General features: G+C 36.2%; 2 protein-coding genes across 2 annotated transcripts; one reads left to right on the top strand and one right to left on the bottom strand.

Annotated features, from left to right (window-relative positions):
• The first annotated feature begins 789 nt into the window (after positions 1-789).
• Positions 790-7320, top strand: LOC111436003 (protein STICHEL). Its single transcript, XM_023073661.1, has 6 exons — positions 790-3449; positions 3551-3770; positions 4394-4876; positions 5573-6284; positions 6826-6907; positions 7010-7320. The coding sequence occupies exons 1-6, from the start codon at positions 1347-1349 to the stop codon at positions 7103-7105; spliced, it is 3696 nt and encodes a 1231-aa protein (XP_022929429.1). The 5' UTR covers positions 790-1346; the 3' UTR covers positions 7106-7320.
• A 1532-nt stretch (positions 7321-8852) lies between these two features.
• On the bottom strand, positions 8853-16929 carry LOC111436084 (2-C-methyl-D-erythritol 4-phosphate cytidylyltransferase, chloroplastic). The gene is made up of 12 exons (XM_023073781.1): positions 16760-16929; positions 16423-16499; positions 16224-16295; positions 16019-16074; positions 14991-15070; positions 14808-14890; positions 14391-14468; positions 13556-13624; positions 11595-11663; positions 11450-11496; positions 9278-9368; positions 8853-9153 (listed from the first exon to the last, which is right to left on the bottom strand). Exons 1-12 carry the CDS (start codon positions 16896-16898, stop codon positions 9097-9099), a joined length of 918 nt encoding a protein of 305 aa, XP_022929549.1. The 5' UTR covers positions 16899-16929; the 3' UTR covers positions 8853-9096.
• Between the last annotated feature and the right edge of the window lie 93 nt (positions 16930-17022).

The raw sequence follows: 17022 nt of genomic DNA, 5'->3' as shown, positions 1-17022 counted from the left end.
AAAAAAAAAAAAAAAAAAAAAAAAAAAAAAAAAAAAAAAAAAAAAAAAAAAAAAACTATACATTTATTTTTTAAAATAAAAATAAAATTCACAAAATAATTATTTTGACAAATAAATAAAATCATGTATTATATTTTTTATTGCAGAAAATTTAATTTACCCTAACCATGGTTAATATACTTATTTTAATAAAAACCCGAGCATTTAGCATTTAAAGTGAACGGGTGAAGTCTACTTCATAGTCGAGCAAACTTCATCGAACAAAGTAGCTAATTTTGAATTTTTTTTAATAATAAAATAACAAAAATATAGAAGAACTAACCCCAAATTTCAAATCTTAGTTTGATTTTCATTGAATTGTTAAGCCAATAATTGAATTAAATATCTACTCGTCCTTTATTTCATTTCTCCCACCCTATTCTTAGCCTCATCAACGAGTTTAAAGGTCGGGATATGTCCAACTCAAATATAATCCGACGTCAACTCAAAGTCAAAATTTGGATCAAACTGACTCTATCCAGCCCATTTATTCATTGAATTGGACATGCATCACTGTTTAAAAACCAGACCAATATAACGACCACGTGACCACGTGAGTATCATAATTTTTAGTTAAATATAAATTTTTTTAAATTGGTTAAAAACTAATATATATGTATTTTTTTAAATACCAATAATGAAAAATACAAAAAATTAATTGAAAGTACAAATTAAATAAATTTGAATAACATTTAATTATGAAATTCTAAAAACTTTTTTTAGCTAAGTTTGGAGGTTCACCTTTTAGTAAGGGAGGTGGTCACCTTGCTCCTTTTTGTATCAATCAAAATCAATGGCGGATGGCAAAGGAAAAAGGGTAATGGCAGTGTTCTTTATTGACTCCATTTTCAGCTGAAATCACAAATCAAGCAGCCATTGTTGGAGAGAGAGTGCGAGGAACCAATCAACCGCACCCTGTTTGGAGGGAGTTTCCTTCTTCGATTTCTTCGATTTCTTCGACTTCTTCAATTTTCTTTTCCTGGTCTCTCTCAAAATCGTACTCATAAGCTCGTTTTTGAGCCCTAAAATCAGAGCTGCATTTTCCTTCCCTTATCTCTCTCTCTCTCTGTTATTGTCTTTGTCAGATCTCTGTTTTGGCTGCTGATTGTATTCATGTTCTTGTATGATATGAAAACTGTGTGAGCATTTTGTGTGATTTTGTTCTTCTGTTGTTGTTGTTGTTACTACTTGTTAGTTAACATGTTTGATTGATGAAATGGAAATGTGGATGTGATCATGCATTTGTAAATGGTTTCGAGTTCGTTCTGTTGGTAATCGGTGTTTTGAGTTCTACAAGTTGAGTGATAATGGCGGAAGTTCGAGTTTCTGATCCTAGTAAGCTCCACTTGAAAAAGGAGCTTACTCAAATCCGGAAGGCTGCTCGTGTTTTGAGGGATCCTGGTACTACATCGTCTTGGAAGTCTCCGCTTAACTCATCTAGATCTGTAATGGATGCTGTAACTGCAACTGCCGCTGTGGCAGCGGCTGGAGCTTCTTCTTCTTTGAACAAGAACTTGGACGCCATTGTTCCTCTACGAAACGAAAATTGGACTCCCAAGGACAAGAAGATATACCTCTACAACTGGAAGAGCCATAAATCATCAAGCGCAAAGAGTTCAACCTTTCAGAACGAAGATCGTGATGGCAACGACGATGCTAATGATGAGTCGCATTCAGTTCCGGGGATCAGTATTGATGATAGCTTGAGTGATGCTCGAAATGGAGGCGACTCGAAGAGTGATACCTACTTGGGAGATCTCTGTTCTTCAATGGTCTTCAAGTGCGGTGATGCAAATCTCGTGTCATACAGCAGACCATCGGCCAAACGGGCTTCTGCATTCAAGAAGAAGAATAAGAAACATGGTTCCCATTTAGATGTTTTGTCTAGACATCAACAAAAGGGTCCTATTCTTGGTAGGAAATTGCTCGAGGGCCATCCTTCGTTGTCTATTAATTTCAGCCAGGATGACTCGATCGAGCAGTCCGATGACACCGAAGATTACTCTAATTCAGAGGACTTCAGACGATATTCTCCGGCGTCTCCCTTACTGTTGAAGCTGAAGCACAAAAGTCTCCACCCATCTTCTAAGTTATTGAGAAACAGTCGAAAAGAGGATTCTTCTTATTCTTACAGCACCCCAGCATTGTCTACTAGTTCTTATAATAGGTATGTTAATCGAAATCCAAGTACTGTTGGGTCTTGGGATGGCACCACGGCTTCTATTAATGATGCGGATGATGAAGTTGATGATCCATTAGATTTTCCTGGTCGTCAGGGATGTGGTATTCCTTGCTATTGGTCAAAGAGAACCCCAAAGCATAGAGGAATTTGTGGAAGTTGTTGCTCTCCTTCACTTTCTGATACCTTGAGAAGGAAGGGAAGTAGCATTTTGTTTGGTAGTCATTCTATATATTCTAGGCGCAAATCGATGAATTCGAGTAAACGAAGACTTGCTTCAGGAAGTGCTCGAGGGGTCCTCCCATTGCTTACCAACAGTGCAGATGGAAGAGGTGGTTCCTCAATTGGAACTGGGAGGAGTGATGATGAACTCTCTACTAACTTTGGGGAGCTTGATTTGGAGGCCCTGAGTCGATTAGATGGACGGAGATGGTCGTCTAGTTGTAGGAGCCACGAAGGGCTAGAGATTGTTGCTTTAAATGGGGAAGTAGAGGGGGGAGGTACACCAGAGAGTACAAGAAGTTTCAGTCAGAAGTATAGGCCGATGTTCTTTAATGAATTGATAGGTCAGAATATCGTGGTGCAGTCACTTATAAACGCTATCTCAAGGGGTCGGATTGCTCCAGTTTATCTTTTCCAAGGTCCAAGAGGTACTGGAAAAACAACCGCAGCAAGAATTTTCGCTGCTGCATTGAGTTGTTTAGCGCCTGAGGAAAATAAGCCATGTGGGTACTGCAGAGAATGCATTGATTTCATGTCTGGCAAACAAAAGGATCTCTTGGAAGTGGATGGAACAAATAGGAAGGGAATGGATAGAATTAGATACCAATTAAAAAAGCTATCATCTGGACCATCTTCTGTGTTCTTCAGATACAAAGTTTTTCTCATTGATGAATGTCATTTGTTGCCCTCTAAGGCGTGGCTCACATTTCTCAAACTATTTGAAGAACCCCCCCAACGCGTTGTCTTCATATTTATAACTACTGATCTTGACAGTGTACCTCGTACCATTCAATCAAGGTGTCAGAAGTACATATTTAACAAAATAAAAGATTGTGACATGGTGGAAAGACTGAAAAGAATCTCTGCTGATGAGAACCTTGATGTTGATTTGGATGCATTGGATTTGATAGCTATGAATGCTGATGGTTCCCTTAGAGATGCCGAAACTACGTTGGAACAGTTGAGTTTGTTAGGGAAAAGGATAACGACATCTCTGGTTAATGAACTGGTGAGCTCAATCCCGCTTCTTTGCTTTTGCTTTCATGTTACCTGGTCGGTTTGATTCATTCTATTATTTAAAATATTGCTTCGTGTTTTCTTCTCTCATAGGTTGGCATCGTTTCGGATGAAAAATTGCTTGAGCTTTTAGCATTAGCAATGTCATCAAACACTGCCGAGACAGTTAAAATAGCAAGAGAGCTGATGGACTCTGGGGTTGATCCGCTAGTTTTGATGTCTCAACTTGCCAGCCTGATTATGGACATTATTGCTGGAACTTACAACATTATTGATACTAAGGATAGCGCCTCAATCTTTGGTGGACGCAGTTGTGAGTATGAATCCCTTTAATTTATAACTCATAGCACTCAATCTTTTGCACCATTTTCTGATGTTAAATCAGAATTGTATGATGTCCTAGTGTTTTGATGTCACGGGTAGTAAAGCTTGTACATAAGGCTCCTTGTGAGATCCCACATCGGTTGGAGAGGGGAACGAAATATTTTTTATAAGGGTGTGGAAACCTCTCCCTAGTTGGCACATTTTAAAAACATGGAGGGGAGCCAGAAAGGGGAAGCCCAAAGAAGATAATATCTACTAGCGGTGGGTTTGGGCTGTTACCCTCCTACTTTTTGGGTTGTCCCTCCATTTTCAGGCCATTGGATGGTCAGTTTTCAACGTGAATTTCCGTTTCTTCCAGATACTGAGGATTGCTTATTTAGCTTTTAGCCTCTTGGTGGTGTCATACTTGCAATAAATTCTTTTGTTATTATCCAATTGTGTTGATTCACAATAATAGTAAGAGTTTTTGTGACCCGCTTTTTTTGGAACGTTGATGATGTCCCATCAAATTTCCTTGTTGATATTGATCTAGTAAATAGGTATTACAGATGTTGTGGAGATTGCTTCATTTTTTTTTTAAATTTGACGTTGTATCTTTGGGCCTTCCTTCAGTGAGCGAAACAGAAGTGGAAAGATTAAAGCATGCTCTGAAGTTTCTTTCAGAAGCTGAGAAGCAGTTGAGAGTTTCCAGTGAGCGTTCAACCTGGTTCACAGCAACGCTGTTGCAACTTGGTTCCATAACTTCTCCAGATTTCACTCAGACAGGCAGCAGTAGACGACAGAGCTGCAAGACAACTGATGGTGATCCATCAAGCACCTCAAATGGGAAAATTGCCTACAAACAAATGTCATTGGCTCAACTTATGCCTCCAAAGCTAGGTTCGCCTGCATCGTCCACACATAAACAGTCCATTGAAGGTAAAGACGTGTCATTTTCACGTGAAGATGCGACTCTTAGAAATATGGTTTACAGATGCAAAAACTCAGAAAAGTTGGATAGCATCTGGGTGCACTGTATTGAAAGATGCCACTCAAAGACGTTGAGGCAGCTAATGTATGCTCATGGAAAGCTTCTATCCATCTCAGAATCTGAAGGTAACGACCAGATACTAAACCTTTGAAATTATGCCAATTTTCTATGTGAATTTGAGGTCTTGGTGTGAGATCTCACATCAGTTGGAGAAGGGAACAAAATATTCCTTAGAAGGGTGTGGAAACCTCTCCTTAGCAAACGCATTTTAAAACCGGGAGGTTGACGGCGATACATATCACGCCAAAGCAGACAATATCTGCTAGCGATGAGTTTGGACTGTTACAAATGGTATCAGAGCCTGTCATTGGGCAGTGTGTCAGTGAGGAGCTAGTCCTGAAGGGGAGTGGATTGTGAGATCTCACATCGGTTGAAGAGGAGAACGAAGCATTCCTTATAAGGGTGTGGAAACCTCTCCCTAGAAAACACGTTTTAAAACCGTGGAGAGCTGACGGCGATATGTAAAGTGTCAAAGTGGGCAAAAGTGCACTTTTAAAGGCTGAAAGTTTATTTTATTGATACGGGCCGAAGTTTGTCTGGGATTTCATCGACATGGGCATGGCACTTTGTTTATTATCTGCTGTCTTCTGGAATTGGACCCTGTCTTTCTTTCACTTGATAGGCAGTTTTAACTACTGCTGCTATACTGCTAGAACTAAAAGCTTAAGATTGAGCGCTTTCTGAAAACTTGGCTTTTAACGTACTATTTTTACTCTCTATCTTGTTTCTTTCTATCATTGCTGAATTTCTTCTGCTTGCAGGTACCCTTATAGCTTACGTTGCCTTTGAGGATGCAGATATCAAATCCAGGGCTGAAAGATTTTTGAGCAGTATCACAAATTCTATGGAGATGGTTCTTAGATGCAATGTAGAGGTTAGGATCATTTTGTTACCAAATGGTGAGACTTCTATTAATGGTATGGCTGCAGCCAAGTTGTCCGAAGGTGTAGAACCCAAACCGGTCGATAAAGAACGAAAAGCTGCCAATCTTAATGAAATGGAGGGCTATTCTAACAGCTCTTTGATGCTGGATGCAACATATCAATCAGTCTCTGATTCGTCGCAGCTACAAACCGAAAGCAACAACCAAAAAGATGGTTCAAGGGATAGGAGACAAGAGATCCCAATGCAGAGAATCGAATCAATTATTCGTGAACAAAGGTTGGAAACTGCCTGGTTACAGGCCATGGAAAAAGGCACTCCTGGATCTTTGAGTCGTTTGAAACCTGAGAAGAATCAAGTCCTGCCTCAAGATGGTTCATACTATAAAGATCAAATGGAAGAAATGAATTCAACAGGGGACTCCTCGCTGAAATGGGAAGATGAATTAAACCGTGAACTTAAAGTGCTGAAGGTTAATGATGATATGATTGCCCAGAAGGAGCAGGTTGGCAGGCTGGTGGACCGCTATGCCATCTCCCCAAGTATACTGCACGATGGCAGCATGGTGGCAAATTCAAACAAGGATAACCTGTGAGTTTCCTAGTTTATTATAGAATTATGAGATTTTCCTACCTTGAATTTCAATACTTTTTTATCGCAAACTAAGAGTATAGGATGAACGGTGAGATACCTCATTGGTTGGGGAGGGGAGCGAAATATTCTTTATAAAAGCGTGGAAGCCTCTCCCTAGCAGACGCATTTTAAAAACTTCGAGGGAAAAGCCGAAAGGAAAAATCCAAAGAGAACAATATTTGCTAGCGGTCGGCTTGGATTGCTACAAATGAATTGTGATATCTCACATTGGTTGGAGAGGGGAACGAAACATTCTTTATTTATAAGGGTGCGGAAACCTCTCCCTAGTAAACGCATTTTAAAAACTTTGAGGGGAAACCCGGAAGGGAAAGCTCAAAGAGGACAATATCTATAGCGGTGAGTTTGGACTATTGCATGAACAATGTAAACTCTGATACTCTCATGCATATTTGCATGGGATCGTCATCAAAGTTCATCCTAAATAATCACCGACTCTTCATTTTAACAAGATATATGCCCCTAATTGTTTTAAACACAGGGGATACGAGTCGAGTTCAGCAGCTGGTGGTTGCAGCGGAATGTTCTGCTGGAATAACAGCAAACCCCATAAAAGGGGAAAGGTAATTTTCACAATCCACTTTCCCTTTTCTTTTCAACATTTGATTTGTGATATTGAGTTGGTAAGTCATAGGATGAATGTGTGTTCTGTTGGTGACGAACAGGTAAGAACGAACCATGTTCGATCTCGAAATGGAAGATTTTCACTGTTTGGGGAGTGTGGGAAGTCGAGGAACTCGGGGAGCCAATTTAGTAGATAAAACATGATTGTGATGCTGATTTTGTCTGTGTTTTTTGGGTACCATTCTTTTATATGGTCATGGATGGAAGGCAGAAGTGGTTAATGTAAAGCTCTCATTAATGTATTGGGTGAAGTTATGATGCATACTATAAGGCCTCATCCTGATTTAATTGAACCAATAAATGCTTAGTAATGAACATTGGAATATGCCTAATTGGGGGAAGCTTTAGTTCTCAATTACAATTCAAACTGCAATTTCACTCTTTTAATTAGAAATAGAGAAATAGAAATTCTAGGAATACATTGTTGGGCAAGTCTCCTTTGTTTGACATTTGAGGATTTACCAATTTAGGGATGACTAAGTTTAGGGCATGATTCTGATATTATGTTAGATGAACACGACTCTCCATAATGGTATGATATTGTCTACTTTGAGCATAAGCTCTCATAGCTTTGTTTTGGGCTTTCCAAAATGTCTCGTACTAATGGAGAGAGTATTTTTTTATTATAAACTCATGATCATTCCCTAAATTAACGGAGGTGGGACTTCCATCACTCAACAAAAATGAGTTACAATAATGAAATATCTTTTCGGGAGAAAATATTTTTAAAAAAATTCTAAATATTTTATTTATTTGAAAAAATGGTAGAATTTTATTTATTTTATTTTCTATCCGAAGCCATGTGAAATCTTTCACACAACTGACAAGAAGCAGAAGAAAATTTGTCCTTATGGAATAACAAATCTGCCCTCTTAGATTTTTTTCAGGCCATTTTCTGAAGGTGTTTTTAAAGCTCTTTTTTTTTTTTTTTTAATAAATTGCATTAAAAAAAAAAAGAAAAAAAAAGCATTTATTGTACTTTGAGGAAGCAATCATTTGGACAGAGATGTCGCAACTGCCAAACATCAAATATGTTTTTACAAAATAATAACAATAATAATAATAATGGATTTTGTAATAAATATGACTGAGCAAGAAAAATTTTAACCATGAAAAAGAAAAAACAGGTATATATATATATATATACATACGTATTAATAATAAATTATAAATTTAATTTAAATTTTTTAATTTTGTGTTTAATATATTATTAAATTTTTTAAAAAATTATTAAATATTTAAATGTCTAAAAGGTATTTTTGACGTATTTTTTAAATTTTTGATAGTTTCGTAATTTTTTTTTAAATATCAAAATATGTCAGGTACCTATTTTTACAGACCCAATTAGAAGTTTAAAAAGTCTTAAAATATTTATTCAAGTTTAAAAATCCATTAAATAGTTTCTAAAATTAAAGTGTCCGATAAATTCTTAAATTAAAAGAAAATTAAAATATGATTTTTTTTTTCTAATAAGTCACTATCTAATTTGTTTTAAAAAATGTTCTAATTAAAATTTTAAAAATTTATTAACTTAAATTTTTAAAAAATTAAAATATGATTTTTTTTTTCTTTAAAAAATGTTCTAATTAAAATTTTAAAAATTTATTAACTAAAATTTTTAAAAAATTAAAATATGATTTTTTTTCTAATAAGTCACTATTTAATTTGTTTTTGAAAATGTTCTAATTAAAATTTTAAAAATTTATTAGATACAATGTTAAATGTTGAAAGTTAAAAGTTCTATTAAAAAAATTTTTAAAAATTTAAAACTTAGACATGAAATAGATACAAACTCTAAACTCTAAAGTTCAAAACTAATGTATAAAGTTTTGAACTAAATGGATACAAATCCAAAAGTTCTTAGAGATTAAACATGTAATTTAATACAATAGAAATCGAAACAAGATTTATCGGATACTCATTCCATCTAGCTTCGCCTCTATCTCGTCAACACAACCATTCATGCTCGAACTTGTATTTCAGAAGCCGATATCATGCTCATTGACATTATGACATAATTGAATTTTGAATTACATCATTTCTACTTCAGAAATGGGGAGAAAATAATAAGGTATTTTGATTGTTTAGAGGTCAGGATAATAGTTATTTAGACCCCTCAAGAAGACTTTCACGAACTCAAATTCAATATTCTCTCTGCAAGTAATAAATCATCCGGTGTTGTTACCTGCAAAGAGGCAGCTCTTTTATTACCGGACAGTTTTGGATAACAAACTTTATTTTCTCTATATAAGAAATTCAAATCAAATGGATGGATCCTAAATGTATGATATAAGATTCTTATTGAATACCTTGATATTGGTATAAGACCCTTCAGTTATGAGCACGGGATGTTTCAAGTGCTCCACAATGGAAACGTCATCTGTTACTTCCAAGCCGTTCCTGATGGAAAAACGGTAGCGTGTTTGTTCATAAAAACATATATCATCAGATAGCATCAAGGAAGCTTTATCAATGAAATATTGACACTTTTGAAGATTGTTGGGAGAAAGCCCACATCGCGAATCAAGGGGTAGATCATGAGTTTATAAGGAATACATCTCCGTTGGTATGAAGTTTTTTGGAAAAACCAAAAGCAAAGTCAGGAGAGCTTATGCTCAAAGTAGACAATATTATACCATTGTGGTGAGTCGTGGTTCCTAACTGACACAATATGTCTATTCTTTAGATATCGACTTCGTTCGCATGATTGTTGATAAACGGACCTCCCGCCTCATTTAGCTAAGTGGAAGGTTGTGCCTAGGTCTTGAGAGGAAGGTTGCCTGGGGTCAGTAGGTATGCCAATAGGAACAATAAACCTTTCGAAACGTGATACTTCTGGTAAGTTACCTTAACAACCAAATGTAGTAAGTATTGCTTTCTTTCTCGAATCTTAGGGGATCTTCCTTCAAATCTAGCTCTAATTTCTAAATTCTTCTAGTAAAATTTTCGAGCACCGACTTCTTTCTAAAGCCCCCAGGGAAGCCCAAATAAGAGAAAGACAAAACACCAATCTTGCAACCAAAACTTTTAGCATACCAACTCAGCACATCGTTCTCAACATTAACGTTGATGATAGCAGTCTTAGCCAGATTAAGAGAGACCAGAAGCATGGAGAAACAAACTTATAAAGGCCCAACAGTTTTTCATAAAAATAGCCTGATTTGGACAAAAATTATTGTATCATCAGCATATTGGAGGGGGGAAATTTCAATATCATTCCTTTCAACTAAAAAAAGTCTTTGAGGATTCTACGATGGCAGCAGTATTGAATTAACTGATTAAATGAATCTTCTAACATCGTAAATAAGAAGGAAGAGAGGATCCCGTTGTCTCATCTCTCTTTTAGCATCAATTTTACCTCTCGACTCCAATTTATCATAACCGAGAAGTTTGCAGTGGACAACCAACCCCAAATCCAGTTTCTCCACCACTTAGTGAAGCCTTTTTTATCAAGCACCCATCAAGGTCTGAGGATACAACCAGCCTTCTTGATATGAACCAATGAATATCTCAATCATATAATATAAACTCAATCATATAATATGAACTTGAAGGAAGTTGTGAAGAATGTTGTTTAGATAAAATCAAGTTCTATTAAAGTTGAACTCCAGTTGTAATCAATTTCTCATTAAGAAGAATCGAGTCTAATTTATGCAACAAGGGCTTCAAGATACTATAAATTTATTCTTAGATGGTTACAAATTTATGATGGATGATTAAAATCTAGATTTATGGTATGTTACATTTACATAGTGGCTAATTTACATAGTGGCTAATTATGGTAATAAAGTAGGAAGGTTATACATTCTTGAAATGCCTCATGGAAGGTCAAGGGGTTTCATTTTGAGGCTATATAAAACCATGTATGTTATCTTTGTAAAGGAGACTTGGAAATTGTAAAGATAACATACATGGCTGGTGGGCATGTGACACTCGAGTAAAAGAGGAGTGCATGAATGAATTGAGACCATATCTGAATGAGAACGATCCCAAGGATAGGATGACTAAGAAAGACTTAAAGGAAAGGAAAGTTATTACCTATACCAACAAGGTGCACCTTCCTTTTCGGTGGCTCAATCATAGAAACTTCATGGTTAAGCGTGCTTTACTTAGAGAAATTCTATGTTGGATGACCTCCTAAGAATTTTTCTGGGATGCATGTGAGTAAGGACAAAACATGCTGGAATAACTCGTTGGTCTGTAGGGATAGTCTTCACTCTTAAGAAGGAATGAGTAGGTAATGTGACCATGTTGCAGGGGATGCAAGGGAATGTCGGGGCACACAGGTGTCGAATCCGAATTTTAAATCCTGGCCATGGGTCGTTACACGAGTTTAGTGCAAACCTTAAATCAATTGGGCATCAAAATAGTTGTTAGCTCTCCTTCAGACCATGTCTCTCAACTAGTCCAGTACTAGGAAGTGCGTCTACAGTGTTTCCTTATAGATAAGGCGAGAAAATAAATGAAAAATAAATAAATACCTGTTCACAAGCTCAAACCCTTTCCTAAGCAACTCAGGCTCAATAACCTGTAAAAAGCGATGAAATGCTAAATTAATCTGCATGTGTTAAATCCTAACAGATTCCACAAAAGATAGCACGTCATATATGCAAATTGACAGCAAACCTGCGGAGTTTGCATTTCCCAAAGAGTTTTCCTGTCCAAGGTTCTTTGGACATAACGATCATCATTCGCCTGAAAAATAATTGGAGAATTGTTAAGAAACGACCACGAATTGTTACACAATTGAAATACTCGCAATATGAATAAATGACGTATCTATATATTTACTTAAGTGTGAGTAGCGACGGGATAGGCCTAGCTGAAACTAGTCTACTATTTTTTGGAATAGAGAGAACATACGTGACAAAATTCTTTTTTTTTTGGAGTAAAAAATTTTATCTAATATTTTTGCTTCTTATAGTCATACCTCCCGGCTTCGTCTATGTAAAATGTAGAAAATTGGAAATTGTAGAAAGATAACTTTTAAGAGTTTTTTTTTTTTCGAGTGCCACTTTTAAGAGGTTCTTATATCATCAATAGTCCCGAAACAACCTACACTTTTGAGATATGCCCCCTAAAATCTAATATAAGCCCATGCAGTAAGACATATAATTAAGGAAAGATTGACGATCCTAATTAGAATGAAATTACAAAAGAAATGGGGAGCCAGAGCAGGAGAGCCAGGCCCCAGAACCAAGTTTAAAAAATCCTTCCATTGGCTAATTGAGAATTCAAACTATAATGTTGAATGGGGAAACATCTTTACTCCAAGGAACAAAAATAAAGATTCTCAACAAAATCTCAAATTGTCCATCATAGAGTAAAGATCGAGTATGTCTCCTTTCAAGCCAAAATTGCTGAAGGAATGATGAAATAGTGTGGAATGAATCTTTTTGTGACTTTTGAAGGGGAGTCCAATTAATGTATGGGAAACAAGAAGGTTGAGGTTCATAGGAAGCACCACTATCCAATTAAAGGTAGGAGCGAGGTTCCTAAACTTTTAGCGTATGAGCAATCATGAAAGACATGGCTTTGTGTTTCAGCATCATTTCTGCAGAGGGTACGCCATCCAGGATAGATGATAAGCCAGAGAGACATCTATGTAGTACCATAAGTGTTTAAGCTTGTATGATTAAGTTCCCACAAAAAGAAAACGTTAAATTTGAAGGATTTGAGGGTGAAGGCATGGTAGAATAAAGAAAATATGAAAATATTTAAGAAAGTATGGGAGTGAACAAATAAGAAAATATACGTGGATGAATGCATTATTCAAAATAGTTTTGAGGGTGAGGACATGGTAGAACAAGGTGAGGGTGGGCTTTTATCCTTTTCCCTCCGGATTGAACTGGACCAAAACAGAGAAAAAAGGGTGATGGCATCTCTGAGTTAAAGAAAAACAAAACAGAGTGGCAAGGATAATTGACAGGACGTGGATTGATAGGGAGGTAGGTGAAGAGGAGGTACCAGGTAACAGAAGAATCTACCAGGCAAAAAGCAAGCCAGAAGGGATGCAGATGGATAATACTTTTACCGACCAAGTTCAGTAAAAGTCCAGCCAAAGAAATAGAGAAGTTGGCAACTTATAAAATCAAATAAATCAGTTCAACTGAGTAGGTTGGGAGGACCTATTGGGCTTAAAATGACCAAACGAGTATGAAAACAAACAAAATATGAAGAGGATGGTTTCAAACTCTGGCTTTAAGAAATTACTGGTTTGATTTTATTTTTTTAATATTTGTGAGTATCCAAGCCAACTTCCACATACCTCAATTAATCTCACGGGATAACCATCTGAGCCAGCTACATTTAGTTGCCAAGAAACTTCAGTCCTAAGATATTAAATTCTAGGATAACCGATGGTGGTTGGTTTGGTAACGTTTTAAAACAAGCCTTTGAAATGAGAATTCAATGCATTCTTCTTTTTCAAATGTGAAACCAACTTTCGTGAAAGTAAAGCCGATTAGTAAAGCCATAGCCCTTGGTTTTTCATGTAACATACCTATGTTAGACAACTTCTAGAAAATAAAAGAAACCAAAGGCTTCCAAAGGGGAATGATAATGATAGAATAAGTCCCAACATATACCTCTTTTATTGTAGCTTTAACAGGAACCCCAAGCACAGCAGCCCCATTCAGCCTAGCATCTTTGAAAACCTAGAAGCAAAGAATCAATATATCATTAAATGAGCCTAATCTAGGTTAAGTTCATAAGTTTTCAGAGAGAGCGTTGCAATAAAAGTCCTGATATACTCACAGACAGAATAGAACATAACGGTAAAATTTGCCAAATTTGCACATCTTCTACATGAAGTCCAATATTCCTAATTATGTATGTATGTATGTCAAGCACTGCCTATCCCAAATTTTCTTTATTCCGACATGCTCATGTTAACGTTTACATCTCAAATATTTGATACAACTAAATCAAATGACTTCACATGAGAAATTATGTTTTTAATGACTTCAGACCATTCCATTTTCTATCAGCAACATAAAAAGTCGTTTATAAATTGAGAAACTGAGAAAACGAACAGTCTTTTATAAAGAATTGGAAGTGATGATGGAAGGAAAATTATTGTAGAACTTTTTGCAGTAAGATTCCTCACATGCAGCAACCAGCATTGGTCGTCTCGTTCCTATGGCCTTTAGGTTATCCCCACCCCACATGAAGTCCTTTTGGTTCCCTAAACCTATCAAGAAGAACTATTTATGGGAAGAACTCAATAAAGAAGTTCCAAAAGGAGTAGAAACCAAAAAACTTTATCCACACCCTTCATCTCCTGAAAAATTCTTCTGTTAATATTTTGCTGGCCATACCAAAATCTCGAAATCATTTATCATTAAATTATAATTTTGACATATATGACAAGCAACAAAAAAAGTACATGTTCCAGGTGATTAATAAGAATGAGAAAGCAACCTTTTGAATATCTCCTGCTAATACAAGAGGTCTGGCAGAATCATGGATGCACACAAGCTCTGCGTTCGAATCAATTGCCTGTGAATACAAATGGTAGCAAAAAGCTATAAGATAATGGGAGAAAAAGAAACAGCATGAGGCACAACATTATAAAAAAAAAGTGAATTCATCCCGGAAAATCTAATGACATATCACATCAAACATCAAGAATCTGCATGATCCAAGTGTAACGTGCAGTTTTTAATATAATTGCTACTATATTATATTCCTTCCTTTGCTGTCAACTGGAAAGTGTTTTTATACATCCTTTGGCTGTTTTGCGAGAGTCTCCATGCCTTCTAATTCCTTTTGTTAATAAATCATGCTTGTCATCACCACCAGGAAAACAAAACAGAAAATTATGAGCGTCCACCTGACCTGAAGGCCACTGTACACGGAATCTTGTCTCTCCTTTCCTGGAAGTGTGAACTTGAGTTGAATATCAATCTTCTCTTTGACATCTAAGAGCAGGAAAAAATAAATTAATTAATGCATGAGCTGGAATACAAAGTGGAGGCATTTGGTGAGAGATAAAAAGAAAGAAAAAAACTAAAAAAAAACCTTCAAAAATATCCCGATAAGAAGGATCGCAAACCACAACGATTTCTTTAACCTCGATCATACGTGAGAAAGTGTACAAGCTGCATTAAGTCACCATTTAAGTGCTTATAAGCTTCAAAAGATGTGTCATAATAAACTAAAGGTTCGCAGAAGCTAGCTATCAAGCCTTAGGAGAGCGTCACTGGATAACTGCCCTTAGAAAAACCAAGTATGCAAGTATGAATCAGGTCAAAATCAGAAACTGTCAAATGAGATGTTTATGTGAGGTCTGTATTTTCCTTGACGGGAAAACCCTTAATTTAAAAAATGAAGGAAAACCTAGGCTCCTCTAAACATTTCTTCACATCATGGACAAACCTTCTATTCTTTTAAGCCACACCTTCGACAAAATAGCAAGCGTTGCATTTATCAAGAGGATTGTTGCCTTTTTTTAAAAGGTATAGCTAAGTAAAGCTTGAAACAGGGATTACAAACACCATTCAGCCCAGCTGTGGAAGGCTAACCATGCCAGCAAATAGGTGTGCACAATCATTGTATTCCGTTTGGTAATTCACAAAAAATGCAGAACTAATCAAAATTAACTATAAAATGAGCATTGAGACCAATCGTACATGTGATTTGAAACTGATAGCCTCAAACAACTACTTAGACTGCAAGCACATCTCTTTATATCTTACCTTAGGCAGATACATATGTTTTCTTCTTTTTTTTTTGTTCTTTTTTTTTTTCGGCATGCTTGTCTAAAGAATATATTGATTGGAATCTATCTGATAATTTTGGATGCATAATGTTCTCTAAAAAATTAGTTATGTCTCAGGCCAAATAGTTATTTGATTGATTAATTTCAAGTAAAGCCTCTTCTTGATACGGACATACAGAAAAACAGAAAAATGTTGCACCTAGACCAGAAACAGACCACAAATCATTAGGAAGCTTTAACTTCTTCAAATCCATAGGAATATGCAAGCTAAAACTGTCCACATGGAACTGTGAAAAACTGAACAAAGACATTTTAATTTATATTTTACCTGTACAACGCAATTGGTTGACCTAGAAGTGGAAGATACTGCTTTGGCATGCTTGCCTAATTGCACAAAGATAACAAAATTAGCATGTGTAGAAGTAAGATAATGAAGAAAATGGGTGCTGGCAAAATTTCACATACAATCCAAACATTTCTTGCATGCACATGAATATACAAGTAGTGAAATGATTAAATAATTAGAAACTCACACCCATCCTTTTTCCCTTGCCTCCAGCCAACAAAACAACAGAAACACTTTTCTCTTTCACAAATTCAGGCCCCTGAAGATTGTTAAAAGAGAAAATTTAAGAGCATCGAACGAACAAGAATAAGAACAAGAAATAGTACAAGTGTAAGAAAGTAAACCACCCCCTGTACAATTTAGCAACAGGAATCCGTCTAACTTACATCCCCAACTTCAGCAGCGCTGCATTTGATCACCGATTTCAAAAACTTCTCATTCCGCTTAAAATTAAACTGAACGCCTGAGGAATTCCGAAATGAAAATATCCAAACCATCAAAATTATCGTCACAATAATATATAAACTACTTAATCGCTTCAGAAAACAGAGAAAACATTCAATGAATAGCCAATAAACCGGAAGCATTGTCCACTCCCTTCGATCATTTCCAATACAAGTAACAAAAATTCCTCTCGTCTTACATGCACTTCAAAATCCAAACATGACCAAATTTGTTAGGAGCCAAACACAATGCAACAAACGAAAACTAGCTTGGACTGACCTGCAAAATGGAGGCTGGAATGAGAAATCGATGGCCGGATTTTAGCCGGAACTGTCCGCTGTTTGCTTGGAAATTCCTTGGAAGAAGAAGAAAATGTGAAGCTGCAATTCAGTCGAGGAAAATTGCTTACAGTTGCCATCTCTCTTTCTCTATCCACGCTTGAATGGAAAAATATTCTCGGGAAATTAAAAAAGGAACACAATTACAAAATTACCCTAATTATCTGCCGGTTGTTTTTTTTTTTTTTTTTTTTCTTTCTTTTA

This window comes from Cucurbita moschata, unplaced genomic scaffold (assembly GCF_002738365.1).
Source record: "Cucurbita moschata cultivar Rifu unplaced genomic scaffold, Cmos_1.0 Cmo_Scf00051, whole genome shotgun sequence".
Taxonomy (NCBI): Eukaryota; Viridiplantae; Streptophyta; class Magnoliopsida; order Cucurbitales; family Cucurbitaceae; genus Cucurbita; species Cucurbita moschata.
This window is presented reverse-complemented; position numbering and strand designations above follow the sequence as displayed.